At 39.6% G+C, this 17,176-nt stretch overlaps 1 protein-coding gene across 1 annotated transcript in view; it reads left to right on the top strand.

Moving 5' to 3' along the window:
• Positions 1 to 13,064, top strand: part of LOC135227046 (uncharacterized) — an 82,012-nt gene extending 68,948 nt beyond the window's left edge. Inside the window, exons 2-3 of the mRNA XM_064266843.1 lie at positions 5,020 to 5,141; positions 7,781 to 13,064. Coding sequence (XP_064122913.1) covers positions 5,020 to 5,141; positions 7,781 to 9,035 — 1,377 coding nt within the window. The 3' untranslated portion in view covers positions 9,036 to 13,064. The remainder of the gene's footprint in view (positions 1 to 5,019; positions 5,142 to 7,780) is intronic.
• Positions 13,065 to 17,176: the final 4,112 nt, after the last annotated feature.

Raw genomic sequence — 17,176 nt, 5'->3', positions numbered from 1 at the left:
TATATATATATATATATATATTGTTTGAAAATTAAGTCGAATCACCTAAAAATTTCGTGACTAACAACGAAGAATTGGAAGGCTAAAAAATGATATAAAAATCCCCTGGTGTATTTTACAGAGAGAGAGAGAGAGAGAGAGAGAGAGAGAGAGAGAGAGAGAGAGAGACCTAGTTATAACCCTCTCACAAACAAACAAACATGCATAATAGACTGACCGCTACAACCCAGCTTTGAAAAGGTAGGCGTTTTTCCTGAAAACCGGTCAAATAATCAGCAGCTTCCCTATTAGAGCAAAAAAACCAAGGCCATTCACCTTTCACATTTAATGGCGGCTGCCACTTCTCGACCATCGTGCATTCGCGTAATGGGTGGACGAGAACTTCCGTATTTTGTTTCTGTCGTTGTGGCACTGAAGCCTTCGATAATTGTTATGATATTCGAGGCGTTGTGATAATTCCTCTAAGTATGGTCCTATACAGAGATCGGTGGTCTTCAGGTCGATAATTCTCCACAATGTATGATAATTCGATGCAGCGTTCGACGGTGAACGACTGTTAATTCGATTATTATTTTTAGAAGTTAGATAATTCGATGCAACGTTCGGTGGTTCTTTAAAATTCGATATAGTAACTCTGTGGAAGGTTCGATGATGAAGGATTTTTAGTTTGATTATTATTCGTACTTCATGATAGTTTCCAGGAACGGATGATGATGTTCCACAGACTTTGGATCTTTTACGAAGACATTCTGAAATTCCCTCCCTATCACAATGATAGCTACGCTATTTTTCCAATATAATTAGTTATTATTTATCCTAATGACTTCGTTCTTTACTTGAAGCCGCCTTTTACCAATACTGTCATTACACACAACGTAGAAGTATATTGTATTTGTTACATTAATATTATTGTTATTGTTTATGCTCAGATTTTGACCTTAAATAACTTTGACAATATCGAAGATACAATTTCGGCATTAGAAACGCAATAATACCGTGATGGGGAAACAGCAATTCAAAAGCACAACTTATGATGAGCGCCTCAGTAGCGTGGTTGGTTTGGTGTTTGCTTCTCACCTCGGTGGTCGCGGGTTCGATTCCCGGCCATTCCATTGAGGAGTGAGAGATGTGTATTTCTGGTGATAGAAGTTCACTCTCGACGTGGTTCGGAAAGCCGTTGGTCCCGTTGCTGAATAACCACTGGCTCCATGCAACGTAAAAACACCATACAAACAAAACAAAAACAACTTACGATGCTGTCCCCGCCCACCCACTCACAAGTATTGTTTTTCCACACCAGTGCCAACTACCGATTGCTTGCTGTCGGTAATTTTGTCAGTATATCTCATCTCCAGCTGAGTTTGGGTAGTACTAACCCGTGCTCAGGAGATTTGTATCCATCCGGTATTTTCTATGGCAATAAATGAGACCCCGATAAGACAACGAAGTTTTCGATGCTTCCAGTTTTCGTACACGTAAGCCACGGGAGACTGCCGCCGTCCAGTCAACAGTTTCAAGTTTTGTAAATTTCTGATAGTAAAGATTGCCGACGCTTCGGTGAAAAAAATTCCGTAAAATAATATATTTTAAAATTTTCCTCAGAGTACTACTTCGCCATGTTCAAATACCATCTGATTTTATGATAATGTTAGTATTAATTAGTATTGTTATTAAAAATGCTTAATTTTACGCTGTCAGGTGAGTTCGCGATACTGATCGATTTACATATATTTTCATTGATAAAGAAGAATTCCTGGCTAGGTAAACTATATGAGGAGATGGCGCCCATGGCCTAGTTCGTTGGGTGTGAGAAGGTCGAAAGAAAAGAATGAGATGGTTAAGGAAGGAGAGTTTGAAAAGGCGGCTAAAATGTAAAACTCAGAAGACAAGAGCTGGAAGTACGGGTAGTAGAGTTCAGCGGTCATAATGAGAGTCCAAAGTGAATAAATTTAATCAGCACACCTTTGGTTCGATAGAATTTGAGCTTTGTTAAATAACCACAGTATGACGGAAATCTCTCAATTTCTATAGTGCATTTTATAACTGGAAAAAATGGTTTCGATTATCCGTACCTTAAAATATCATGAACAGTTGTTAATGGGAATAAATATTATTAACTATTATTGATGTGAATTTGAATCCTACTTACAAAAGACAGTAAAACTTTAATCAGTAGTTTTGAAATCAATATGCAACAATTTCTCTCTCTCTCTCTCTCTCTCTCATAGTCGCAAAAAAATAGAAGCAATGCCTATCAAAGTATTTTGTGTGATGAAGCCAAGGAAACTGCTAAGCCTTATATTGTTAAAGAGAGAGAGAGAGAGAGAGAGAGAGAGAGAGAGAGAGAGAGAGTCATTAACAAGCATGAGTGAGCGTTCTTGGGGTCATACGCTAAGTGTCAGGAGAATGACCACACCACTTTGTTAATTATTCAGAATGCTGTCTCTCCGCTCCAGATAATGTGACGACCAGTAAGTAATTGTACCTGGGGTACTAGTCTCACTGGTAGGCAGTGTTCCAACAATGGTCGTGTTGTAGCCCTGGACAATCTTTTAGGCCGGGCAGTCGAAGTACGGTGTAGTCTCAGCAATTGATAGCATTTATGGCGGCAACATTAATTTCATACAGTGAGTGATATTAATTCTGGCAATCTCCCAATATTTATGCCTGGAAATCTCCAACCCTCCATCGTAGGCAATATAAGTTTTGACAATCTTCAGGCTCTCGTGCTGAATAAATAAGATAGCAATCTCAGAGGGAGTCAACAATCAGCTTAGCTGGGAGCAATGCCATCTGTTGGCAGTCTTAATTACTGGCAAACATGACCGGAGTAAACCGTTTTCATTACGTAAAACGGGCAACGAATTCGAAATCCGACATAATTTATGGACAATATGGAGCGAGAATAACTTCCGACGACTAGTGTTATCGTAGGAGATTGAGAGAGCGGCGTTTCATTAAATATATTTAATCGCTTATCCATCTTGTCTATTGCATTTTTAAATCCTTTGCCATCAAATCTCCAGAAGTATCTAAATGATGATAAGATTTCCTCCATGTTCCCAGAACTTTATAGTACTTTTCTATGAACAAACTATTATTGATTCTGCCCTTCATTGTAGCACTGGCAATAATATTAAATAATAGTTATCAAATAAAAGTAAACAAATAAAAAATGTATGACAGCGTTAGAAATCATAGCGATGGTAACAATGGAGGTGCCTTTGTAACGGCTCCAACAGGAGTGCGAGACGCGGAGACCCTGACCTAGCTAACCAGCGAAGAAGAAGACAAGGTAAAAGAAATGAGCAAGTAATGACACAGCTCGGCGTGATGAACACCGTAGTTCGTGGCACGACGTTCGTGGTCATTAAGGCACGAACTCGCTGTAGTTACTGCTGCTGCACTGCCACGTTACGTCTTCGATCAATCAAACATTCTCGGGGTGAACATCCAATTGGCCAATAGACTGACTCCCAGTCACCTCATTGGCAAACTTATCCCCAACGACCCGGGTATTTTTCTTGTCGATTTGCTAAGCTTCCGCGTAAGAGATTGCGTCGTTCTGTGCATGAGAGAGAGAGAGAGAGAGAGAGTCGGTACGGGGCAGAAGATTTGGGAGAGTGGTTGCGAGTTTCAAATCAGGTTAAATGACACTTATGCAATGGATTCCAATCTTTCTTTTATGCACACCTGACCCAAAATATATTCTAGTCACGCATGAATGATTTGGCAAGCTAGTATTACTAACATTACTACTACTGTTGTAATGATATGAAAGTAAGATCTCAATGCCAGATTTCGGAATGAAAAAGACGGAGGCTTCAACAATTCAGGCAGTAGGTAGTACCACATTGCGCATGCGCTTTATTACTTTGACTTGTTTCTGTTGTATAACGTATCAGTATGGGTTTTGCTACGTAATTATACTGTATTAGTAACATTTGATGATGTAACAACATAAACACACTCAATAACATTTCTCCAATAGAAGTCTGATATTACAAGCTGAACAAGTTCCATCCGAACAGGTCCTCGTCGGGGACAACTGTTTTTAGCAGTATGAAGGGTTGCGCCATACTAAAGTAAATACGGGAGTTCTCCTTTTCGGCATAGGATGCCTGACTCCCAAGCCAATAGCCGAAATCTGATAAAAAGGTTGCGTTCCATGTAGAATCTCTTCCTAATCTTTTATATAAGTTTATTTTCATTTCCCCATTTTTTAAAATCCTTTTACATTTAGTTTTTTTTTTTCTTACTTCGACACTCTGGACCTATCTCTTCTTTTTTAGCCGTTGATGACCATGTCACTTACGACGCCAGATTATGAGAATTCCATCGATCGAAATTGACCCCCTCATACATACTGCTGTGTTCATAGTATGCTCCTTTTCCTGTAAATAATGTTATCCGACCACTTCTTTAAATATTATCTTGTCACTTCTTCAGTTGTTCCGTTTTTGTGTAGTTTTTATGCGTGTTGTTACACTTTTCATGTTATATGACCTCATTTCTGCCGGTTTTCTTCGGCTGGTGTGTTGTCGTTCCCGGTGCGGTAGAATGTTTCCAGATTTGCTGTCCTGCGTGAATTTCTTGTGAGCTCCTCTATGCCAATTGGTATATATTTTCTTTATTTCGTTGTCTTTCGAGTTTTGCGTCTTGTCAGCTGCCCTCCTGTCACTGTTTCCAGTTGATGTAGCGTTAATTAACTGCCTCTCTCAGTGTCAAATATTACAGTTACTTTGTTATTTTTCGATCAGTATTTCCATTTATTTTGTAAGTTCGCCAAATCGATTTTAACAATCACGACTCTGTCATTTTTTCCCCTGTCTATATATCCATGTACTCTTATATTGTATTTTGATTTCCTCTGTATCTTTTGTTTATCTCTCCCATCAACGTTACTGATTGATAAATGTTAGCTTCACAAATTATGATATGATTTCTATCCTAGCAGAGATATCCTTAGATTACTGTTTCTGTCCGAAGACTCATCATCTTCTGTCGTGGCTTCCGCAGGTTACTGTATTGCTGGGGGTGTTGGACAGCGCTCTGGCCGGCCAGATTCTAAGTTACGAGGAGGCGCAGCATTCCAGGAGCGAGGCTGGCGTTCCAGGCACCAATGTCACTGGAAAATGGAGGTGAGAAAAGTTCCAGGTGGCATGAACTGGTTTTTCATAGTAGGAGGTGACGTGAGTGAGGGGCGTCGTGTGACATGTCACTTTCTTGTTTTGGTTATTTTTTTTTTATAGAAGTTTTTTTTTTAAAGTTATTTTAATTATTAAAATAAAATTTGACTATGGTGAGAGAAAAAATGAGCAGACAATTAGGGAAGTGTTTTAGATTGTGGTATATTTGCGATATATAACCTGGTAGTGATGTCAGTTTTGAAGTGACACTATAATAGGTCCTGTAATACGTTAAGGCATTTAGCAAATGTCAAGTTCTGAGAGGACATTCGAAAACGCACATCAAATGATATTGCCTGTGAAATTGAAATACGAGTATTTTCCCTGTTTTTCTCTTTTCTCGTAGGTTAAACAAATGTTAAGAGGCATTTGACTGTCCCTATCTCGTAAGATCAAACGGACTACTCTTCAGTTCACCTTGACTGGCCATGAACGACATCCATTTTTTCCTTCGGTTATCAAGGACCTTGGGGAGCGTCTTGTTTTTCCTTGGCTGCAATTTGCCTTTAAAGGTCACTCATGTTTTTCATTGACTGATTGTTTTGGGAGTGACACTTCACTTTTCCTCAATTACAGAGCCATAGGCGTGCTGTAGTTTTTGCAGTTTCCCAGAATTCATAATTAATTTATTTTTTCATCGACTGATCAGTTGACCACTGCTTCGAATGGTGTGTTAACCTCTCCTTGATCTACAGAACCTTCCGGAGACTTTTACCCTTTTCCCTCGACCCCAAACTGAACTTTTGGATGGCGTTACTTATTAACTTCAGATTCCTTCGCATTTTTTGTCGGCTGAGGGACGCACTAGACTTTTCTTTTCATGTGATGACATTTGGTTTGTCTCAGTTAATATTAACTCTGAAAAGCATTATTTTCCAATGTTAACTGAGATCCTATCAGGGAATTTTTGTAAATGAAAGATTAAGATTCCATTTTACTTTTCCATAGTCGACCAGAACTTCGGACGAGAGATTTTACAATAAATGGTCACTGTGGAGGACATTTTGCTTTTCCAAGAGTAACAGAAACCGCAGCTAACGGTTTCCTCTCCAGGAGTAACCTGGTCTTTAGACATTTTCCTCTTATTGGAAAACTGGAAGCCATAAGGATTTCGTTTTTCCACGACTGAAAGAAACTTCAGACGAAACGTTGCTCACCCGAAGTACAATCCTCGGTGACACTTTGTCTTTCCGGTCAATTTGCTTCTCCCTTCCTCACAAAATCCTTTTATAAAGGTTCATTCTCCTTTCATCACTTGGCAGTCTTGACATTGTCACGTGTTGAATAAGCAACAGTTCTCAAGAGACGTTTCTTTTTATTATCCTGTTCTTGGCAACCAACCAACCAGGCAACTCGAGCAGCGATTTCGCAGGTGGGAGATGTTGTCGAAGCTTTTAAATGCCACTTACTGATATTAGGACTCACCTTGGCCAAGCATCTGGTATTTGCCTATGGACATTTAACCTTCTTTCAGGAGCTATGGGTAGGGACGATGATTTGTCGTGAAAAGAAAAACCTCTCTTTCTGTCTGTCTCACTGCGGTGGTCTATATTGCTCTGCTGAAGAGAATGGCACACTTTTACCATCTGTCAGCCTTACAGCAGTAGGCTTCCATCAGCCTATTTCCTCGATGTTCTGAGATTTCTGTGAGTCATAATGCAGAATAAAACAATGTTCTATCTTCGAGTCGAAGTGAATAGAGCTAAAGATCTTGTATTACTGGAATGAGTGAATAGTTCCACAGAGCATCACTGTTTACGATTTTGAGCAATTTCTATCGCGCTAAAGAAATTGGGAAAGTACTCTTCACCATCGAAATATTGATAAGAAGGCGCATCTCTGTGTTTTTACGAAAATGTTTATTGCTTCAGTTGAAATTTCATATATTTCTTATCATTGATGACTGCTACTACTCCAACATAGAGTTCATTCTTCAACACATTTGAGAAAAACTCTATGAAAACTAGACTACAATTTTTTCTTTCGTGTTATCCTGAATCCGATGATAGTGAGTGAAGACTGACCTTCGTCTGCACACCAGACGAGCCTTCCATCGTTTGCTGGTTTTTATGGAATCCCAGAACATCAAGGATAGTCTTGTTTTTACACTTTTATTTTTGCACATTTCGGGCGATTTTGCTTGTTCCCGCCATTTTTTTTTTTAGTTTCCTTTATCCACTGAATTGTGAGAAGGCAAAGACACGTGGTTATATGAGAGTTAGTGTTTTGTAGATGAGTTCGCTGAGTTGCTATCTTTGGCTGAGGTTGGCTAGCCTCTTTTTTTTTTTTTTTTTTTTTTTCTAGCATATGAGGGTATCAGTTGAGCGTGGTATGTTCAAGATAGAGAAACCGAGGTACAACTGTGTTTAGCGTTGTACTGTCATGACTGACCTTTAGAGGTCCTGAAGTCTCCCATTTCTTTGGCCACTCATGTACCAGTTGTTATGGAAGAGATGTAATTACTTACCGTTGTTATATTGTTTAAATTTTCTGTAACATTCATCAGTGCTTCCCAGCTTGAATTATTTTAAGGCGAATAATCAAAGGCTGTTGAAGCAGAAGAAAGCTAACCTTTTCTACTCTTATTACAGCTGGGTGGACAGCCGAGGACAACAGCATCACGTGTGGTACATAGCAGATACTGGTGGATTCAGAGCATTCGGTGACCTCGTACCTTCCGACCGTCAACAGCCATCTTTCCTTGAAATCGGCACTCCTGTGATAGGCGGGCGTCCTGGGCTTTCCTCATCAGGTGAAGATCCAGTAGCTAAGAGTCTCCCGTCGGTCTTACCTGAAAAGGAGCCAATACCTATCGGAACCCCTGTTCTTGGAGGCCCTCGCAGAACTTCAGATAGTCACACTGGCAATCATTTTTCTGTTCTTGGTTTTCCTGAAATATCACAGGTCGAAGCTGCCCTGAAGGCAGAAGCAAGAGCTACAACTGTTAGTCCAGCAACAATACTAGAGGCTGCTGTAGCCATAGACTCTACACAACTCTCAAGAACAGAGGGTTCTCAAGAGGTATTTGGACAAAGTGCACATGGGCAAAGGAATGATGCCTCATCTCAAAACAAAGGAAGTCAAGAAGAGAACTCTGATACCAAAGAAGGTTTGTCAAAATCAATGTCCAGCACAGGAGGAGAAAATGTTCTTGCTCAGAGAATGCTAGGAAAAGCTATTGCAACTTTCTCAATATCAAGCGAAAATAAACGTACGTTGCTGACACCTAGTGACATGCAGAGGGAAATACAACAAATGGCGTTATCTATGGAAGTTCTACCTATTCCAGAAAAAAACTCAGACTTTGTCTTGATCGACCGCCTGAGAGTCCCAACTGAGCCTAAACCCAGAGTAGGACCACCACAGATTGTGCCTCAACCAGTCAGCGTCCAGAATCCCTCAACTCGGGTGATCATGGGTCTTCACACTTCTGGCAGACCTCCCACTGCTGACCGTCTCACTCAGCCCTCCAGGAACCTCGCCCCACTTGGGATACACCTGCTCAATCTGGTGCCTTTCAGATCTAACAGCAAGAGCCTCAATTCCAACGGACCAGTGCCCAAACCGATTCGAGTGGTTGGGGCACCGAATCTGGAGAACTTCTACAGACCAGCGACTCTTGCCCGAACGACGCCTTCGCCTTTCAGGCTGCCCAATCCGATCCGTGATTACGATTACTTCTATAGTGATTACGATTATTACGATTACGCCAATTACGATACCGGCTCTCCTGCTGGGGGGCCGCAGAGCACCAAAAGGGCCAGCAATTCGGCCAAAGATAATAGTGACGAGAGTGAGAATTCTGCTGAACCTGAGGGGGTCGACAGCGACGAAATGGATGAATGAGACTTGAAACGATTCAATTTAGAGGCTGAAAAACTCTCCGAAGGCACCGAGGCTCTGTGAGCCTAAGTTATTTAAGTGCCTAATGGACTCTGAAAAGTGAAGGTGGCGTACTTTAGCATGTAAAGGAAAACTCAGGTCATTTTCTGTCAAATTAAAAGTAGAAAAATTAAGTTTCCGACTCTAAATGCAGTTCTAAGATTCCTGGTGGGCTTCTTAAGTTCTTATTTTTGTATCAGATGCAGATCAACAAATACACGAATTATCTGACGTGCAACAGTGATGGAGGTGTTTTGGAAAAGTTTCAGATTCTATTCGTTGAGAAAGAAAATAAGTTAGTTTGTATATTAGTCTTTTGGTAGACAATATTTATTTGAAAAGTGCAAAATGAAAAACGAATTATCAACCCATAAACAGTATGAATTTTTTTTACAAGTCTGTGGCCAATATGTTTTTTTATTTAAAAAATTGTAAAAGAACGTAAAAGTTACTGGTTCCATAGTAGAATACGATTCATCACCTGAGTTTGACCTTATCAGATGCATATTAGTGTGAATCACTGTTCGGGCGACGATAAAACCTGCTATAGGAGTTACTGTGATTGCTTTATGTTAAGAAAAAAGTACTGTGATGTGTGAGCTTTGTTACATCGGTAAGACAGAAGAGCTGGGGTGTTGAGCGACGTTTCTTGTGCACACTGTACGTTAATTGTTTAGTTTTTCTTTACTCATTTGTGCAGCTTTCTGCTCTAGACTGCATGAAGCAGAAAGAGAACTTTTTCGTCCTAGATTTTATTCTAAAGTAGTTTCAGTACTAGGCACTTACCATTCTTATATTTACTCAATGTTAAACATATCTTAATGGTAGGGCAACATTTAAAAACATGGAGACGCTGCCTTTATTCAGGTAGTACATTCACAACCCTAGCAAGGAAACTCTTTGTACAGAAATGTTATTTTTTTTAATGGAAAGTAGTATTTTACTTTTTCAAGTTACGACCTCAGACATCTTACTGTATCTAGTTTTGTACGAGCAAGCTGAAATGGTCAAAATATTCTTCGTTGGTAAAATGCCCTATTGTACATTTTTCAAAGCTCACTAAATTCGTCTCTGCTCTGAATTGTAAAGACCATTCACTGGCCACTAAATTCGTCTCTGTGCTAATTTGTATAGACCATTCACTGGCAGTCTGATGTACGAGGGAAAAATTGCTTCACTGCAAGCTTTTCATTTCAAATATGTTTCGTGCTCAGACGGGCTCAGTCAGAACTGTAGTTAACACCTGGAGAGTCGAGTCAGTCTCAAGTTCCTGCGAATCAACCTCAGATATCGCGATGGTTTCAACATAAAGTCTCTTTTCTGAAAAGTATCCATTTGTAAGCCGTAATAGAGAGCAGCGTCTCAGTTATGTGGTTCCTTGTTGATCAAGATATTTGACATACACTAAGGTCAGTTCATTATGGAAGAACGGTGCAATTTGTCTTAACGATGTAATGAAACGAGTTGTGAAGGGGCGGTGGGGTTTATGTCGAAATAGTTTAGCTATTACTATTGCCAATCTCCGATCTAGGCTGGTACTTCCCGTGGCACCATTCCAGCCAGCCTGGAATATCCTGAACGCGCCATGGAAGCCCACTGCCAAGCCGATAGTAGTATGGGCAGGTGACAGCAGAATCCATTCCAATTTAAAAGCAAATCAACTGAGCAACCATAACTGTATCTCAGTAATTATTTTCCAAACAAACGAAACAAATATGTTAGTCCTGTATTATCACAAGAAAATGTTTTCATAAGTCGTTTCAATATAATATTATATGTCACGAGAATAACCTAGGTTGCAAATAAACCTGACTAGATACACAATTTCAACTCTTTCTAGGTGACATGGGAAGAAGAAAGCCTCCAAAAAGTATCAACAATTGTGCCATCTAGTGGCAGAAGTACCCAGGTCTCTGTCAAGCGCGAGCGATGAGACTAGTAACTCTGTACATTTTTATTTTTATTTCAAACAAACGAAACAAATATGTTAGTCCTGTATTATCACACAAAAATAGTCATTTGGCGATTGTCCACGAAATGTTTCAAAATTTTATTTTTAGATGAAAAATCTCGATACAGATAGCTAAACATATTTCCATAAGTCGTTTCAACAGAATATTATATGTCACGAGAATAACCTAGGTTGCAAGTAAAGTAAACCTGACTAGACACAATTTCAACTCTGTGAAGGTGACATGGCGAAGAAGAAAGCCTCCAAAAAGTATCAACAATGAAGCCATCTAGTGGCAGAAGTACCAAGGTCACTGTTAAACACGAGCGATGAGACTAGTACTAGTTACAGTCACGGATTCAGGTGAAGGTAGGTCAGTAGTCTTTTAAAACAACTCTGCTTACGGGATTTAGACAAAATCGTGCATTCCGTCCGTGTGAGAACATCTAGTGTAGCCGATGTGAAGTGAGATTCTTCTAGGTTGAAAAAAGAAAAAAAAAAAAACGACCGTCAAAAACTCACGTACAGTCGTTGTGATAACGAATTGCTGAATGATGTATATTAATGAAATGTTTCTTATTATAATAGCTTCCGGAAAAATACGTAACAGTTTTTTGATAAGTGGGTAATTCTAAAGAAGAGCTCCGAACGGAGATATTAATTAATATTATTTACTGAACAGTATAGAAAAAGGTGTAGATAATGTAGTACATTTGTGATATTTTTTTAAAATTGACTTAATCTGAAAAATGTACTATTTTTTGTTTTATATTTTCATCCCAAAGGGGCTGGTACTGAACGTGGCGCCCCGCAGACCTTCCTGCCTTATTATCTCCGTTTTGTAGTGTCGATAACTTGTTCCTTCTTTAAACCAGTTTATAGAGATGCGTCCTAAGCAAACTTTAACAAACCTAATCTAACCTAATCTGAGCAAGGGTACCGTAGGAAAAACAAAACTATATTTGCTTATACCATGTTTACTTTGTCGTCCTGTTTATAACTGTGTAATACCCATATAACATATAATGGAATTGACATTAACCCATACAGTAACTTCCCAGTTTTCTTGTTAGATGCAGTGGTTGCTGTGAATCCTTAGTTGAACGTTTCCGAAATTAAAAAAAAAAAACTTTTCGTCAAAATTTTACTGAAAACTCTTAATGAACAAATTTAAATACTATCCTAGTCGTTGTCGTTTTGAGAACCTGCATTCCTACAAGGTACAATATTTAACTTGGTTGTCGTGAAGACTGTTCACCGACTTCATGCACTAAGGATTCATAAAAGATTCTGGTAGATCTATAGTACTATTCCGCGGCGGCCTAGACTATGGCAGTTACGGTTTTCTATGCAGTTTTACCGCCTTGAACAAGAATTTTAAGTAATATTTATTCGGACGACTGTAATTAACCCCCAGGTGCCAGTACTAAACACGGCGAAATATAATGGACGCCCCAATCCCTAGTGGATAGCTTATCCGCGGTTACGTTCCTTGCAGTCCGTGCGGAACTATTCTGTAGAATTACCCAGAGATGATCTTGCTCCTAAAAGAGAACGTAACATGTTATTGCAAACCCGACAACTTTCAACTCTCGATAATGGAGTAATATTAAATACAACGCCGCCTTGAATTTTTGTGGCTTTCTGGATAAAAGTCGTTACAAGGAAATTTATAGCGCAATGCCTTTATGAGCGATCGCCCAAGTAATCTGCTGTTTTACCCTGCTTCTTTCTTAAAATGTCTGTATCTGAATGGAAAATAGGTCCATTTCCATGGTATGTGATAGCTGATATCAATCTTGGCGTGAAGGTGGTAAAATAAGGTCCAGAGTATACAGGATTAGAAACTGTATTGCAGCACATTCTCGTGCAGACCGAAAGTACACATACGGACGTGTAAGTTATAGGTATGGTTGCTAAGTGTGATTTTTTTTTTTTATATGAGACCTTTTGCCTAAATTTATGGAAGATTTGTAAATATTTTTTTATGGATTTGATGTCTTGCCTTTTATTGTGTATATAAAAGAAACCCAGATTTTCAAGCGAGTTTTATTTTACTTCATAATTCCTTACAAAAATTAATTCCTATTTTAGCTGCATTGAGTTTCTTGGTCTCAACTTAAATCCTGCCATGATTGTTCAGGATTGGATTTTTCCCTATTTTTTAACAAAATCCCGAACGTCAAGGTACACACACACACTATATGTGTGTGTAACAATTAAGAATGCATTTTGTACATATAAAAACCCGATATTAATGAGGCCATGATGTTACGCAGCCCAATAGTACGCCATTCGCTTATTCCAATCTTTTTCTCTGGAGAGTTCATATTCTTGAGAATATTATTATTATATTGATTGATGATCAACGCTCCTTCGATTGAAAACTGCTGTCTCCATTCGAAAATGGAAGGTATTAAAACTAGCAGATCATCAGTGTAATTCGCATTTCTGGAAGCGATTGGTTGTTTAAACACGAGACCCTTCCTTGCTTCAACGGTTCAACCCTCCCTACCCTCACACTGTCGCATACAAGTTCAGTACTTCATTGTTTACTGTTCAAATAGGTCGTGTGTGAGGGGTAGTGAAGTGAGTTTTATAAGATTGCCACATATCTTTTAATTTCGAACTGTTTACTGGTCAAGTGGCATGCTGTCATATATTATGGCAGGCTTAATCTGGGTAACGGGGATACATACCGGCTTAATTGTAGCCTACCTAGTTAAACTGGTGGCCATACCGGGAACAGGCTCATTCGGACCTTTATATGATTGGCCGATTTTTCTATGCAGTTTTACCTCCTGAACAAGAATTTTAAGTAATGTTTATTCGAACGACTGTAATTAACCCCCAGGGGCTCGTACTAAACACAGCGAAGTACATTTGACGTCCCAATTCCTGGTGGCTTTCGTATTCGCGGGGACGAACGATACGAATGCTTATATACCCATTGCTATAAAGTAAAATTATTAGTATGGGTCCGAATCAGCCTAGCAAATGGTCCGAATCAGCCAAGATTAAGGTCCGAATAAGCCTGCATCCGTTTGATTCTCCTAACCCTCAAGAAACGACGACATCCTGGAAATCACCGGCAGGTAGGTCAGTTTATTTCCTGTATGTAGGTATAAAGGTGAAATTTTTCGTTATTGCTTCTCAAAATGAGTGAGGATTAGTTTATTGTCTCCTAAAAGGGGTATTAGCTTGGGTAAATATTCATTAGGTTTATTTCTCGTTTACGTTAGGTATGGAGCCCAGATTTTCCCCACTACTTTACTCCATTGTGTGTTGTTTTTTTTTCCTTCGTTATTAGCCTAGTGCTGTGAAAAGGAAGGACCTTTGTCACCGCATGACTGGCTTAATCTTGGGTTACCATAGGTCCATAGCATGGGAATTGAAGCTGTATTAGCTCAGTTAACGACTGGTGCCAAACTTTATCATTCAATGGGGTAGAGCTATACTCTGTTTTTTTCCATCTGTGCATCCGCCTGTGGAGTTTTCGCATGGTAACAGCGTCCCAGGCTTTAAATAGTTACGCTATGTGTAAGTTTTAAGGAAAAGTGTTTCAATAATTTACTGTATGCGAATTACACCGTTAATATTCGAAATAGGATATTATTTAAAGCCCGGGACGCAGTGTTACCATGCGCAAACACCACAGGCGGATGGAAAGATGGAAAAAAAACAGAGTATAGTTAATTACTCTGCGTCGGGTATTTCTTGGGAACAAGTTTCCTATAGTATTTGGGTTGATTACTTAGAATTTATTGTCATTCATTGGGAGTCAACTGTAATTAACACCCAGCGGCTAGTACTAAACACGGCGAAATACATTTGACGCCCCAATTCTTAGTGGCTGCAGTATTCGCGGGACTGTTCCTTGTAGTCCGTGCGGAGTTATTGCTTAGAATTTCCCCTTAAGAGTCGAGTAATTCAATCTCCTTAAATTGCTCTATTTTACCGATTATGCTTTCCATTGAAGGCAATTCTAGGCAATGACTCCGCACGGACTGGAAGGAACGTTCTCGCGAATACTACAGCCATTGCATATTAAAAACTAGGCCTAAACGAAATCTTTTCAAATGCGATGGGACGAATTGTCGGCTGGACTACACCTCGAGGCTCGTGGTAAAAGCATACATGGAATAAGATAAGGTGAGTTACCGCATGGTGCTGGGAGCTCAGCTGTGCTGTGACGTCACCTGGGGACTCCTGAGTATGTGACGCTGTCCTGTAGCTATCTATGATCTGGACCATCAGCCTTATTGTTCATGCCTTGTTTTTGGATTGCTAACATTGCTTTTATAAAAGTAGGCTAATATTTATGTCTTTATGGCTATATTTCCAAAATAAAAATACATATGATAGGAAACATAATAGCAATGGAAATAAAAATTTACTGATGACATAAGCTTTATTCCTAACATTACATTGGAATTCATATTGTAATTAACTCTCTCTGTCTCTGTCTCTCTCTCTCTCTCTCTCTCTCTCTCTCTCTCTCTCTCTCTCGTTTTAATCAAGCTATTTTTCAAGATTACTGCTGAAAAATTTGTTTTCATCTAATTATACCATTTCTGTGGGATTTCTGCATTCTGTCTCTTATTTCAATCAAATAAATTTTCAATATAAAGGCCTGTCCACACGAGCGGGCCTGATAGGCGTGCTCTGGAGTTAACGGGCAAATTCTGGCGGGCTTACCCGTGAATATTGTCTACACGGGTGAGGCGATGGAGAGGTGGGCGTGCCCGACGATGCCAGTAGTGTGTTCAGTGCGGTACGATAAACATGGTGCCTACCGCAAAGAAGATATTGCGTAGCATGATAATTGCTTTGTGTGTGATGAAAAGGAAAAAAAAAAAGAGAATATGGTGCAAAGAATGGCTCAGTAAAGAAATTGTTATATGGTTGAATGATATGTTCTGCCAGGGTCTAAGCTCAAGCCATTGGGCACCACCATGGTGATTTTGCTACAAGACCCATCGGGCAATTTGACGGGTTGCTTGCCCATTAAGCCCCGTCCACACGGTCGAGCTTTGCCTGACGAACTTTGTTCGATGTGACGTCAGAAGCGGGGTAAGTCAGACCGTTACCCACTATTTCTCCGCTTCTGACGTCACATCGAACAGAGTTAGTTGAGCAAAGCTCGACCGTGTGGACGGGTCTTTATAGGGGAGGTCCGCTGATCAGCCCCGGTTGTGTGGACAGGCTTTTACCAAACAATATTTTTCATCTTTTTCACACCTTTGCTACGAAATTTGTCCTTCATAGAGTTTAATATTTTTATTCTAAAATGAAGCCTACATCTAATAAAAAAGCTCATTACCTCCTCCGGAACATCAATGTTGGCGGCCTTGAATATGTCAGTAAGATTTGAAACTGCTCCGACTCCTGGTTTTAGAGCATCACCATGGAAAATTTTGAATAAATCTTCCATTTCTTATAGATTTTCTCTAAAATGACTAGGCGGCCTAATTAATACCTTTCTCTTTACACATGATATCCAGTCCTCGCCTGTCTCATCTACATCGGATGAGCTTAATGATGTATACTTATTTCTAAATTTAAAAGCTACGAACCCTCCCAAATAACTTAAGGACTCATTTCCTATCAGGGCTTCAGGTTCTATCTCTATTAAATTTTCTACTTGATCTTCCTGAGTCTCAGTCTCATTGTTAACAGGCAGAAGGTGCTTCGTGAGACACGCAGATACATAACTCGGAATCTAGATCTTTGGGAGCAACATTTGAGCTTTGAGATGGACCACTTACATTTAAGCACTCTGTAGAGACACAAGATGCTTCATTATTACTACAAACATCAAGACCCTGACTAGTTAAACTATTGTCTCTACCCACTATGCATAACCGTAGTCTATATTTAAATTCCAAAGGTGACTGATAATCATGACAATGACCAATTTGTCGTATGAAAGAAAATAGATGTTCGACTGTATCTTGACATAGCCGAATTGTCAACAAGCACTCTAATCCATTCAGTTCATGCAACATGTTATACAATCCTTTTACTGATTTAAATGAAATAATAACGCCGTTCTGGAACGGAGATAGTTTGTCTTTCACTTTGGCATTAATGGCAAAATCAATCATTTGATCAAGTATTTCGACTTGACGTGGACTGTTCGAGAAAGCATCTC

The sequence above is a fragment of the Macrobrachium nipponense genome, chromosome 15 (genome assembly GCF_015104395.2).
Source record: "Macrobrachium nipponense isolate FS-2020 chromosome 15, ASM1510439v2, whole genome shotgun sequence".
NCBI lineage: Eukaryota > Metazoa > Arthropoda > Malacostraca > Decapoda > Palaemonidae > Macrobrachium > Macrobrachium nipponense.
This window is presented reverse-complemented; position numbering and strand designations above follow the sequence as displayed.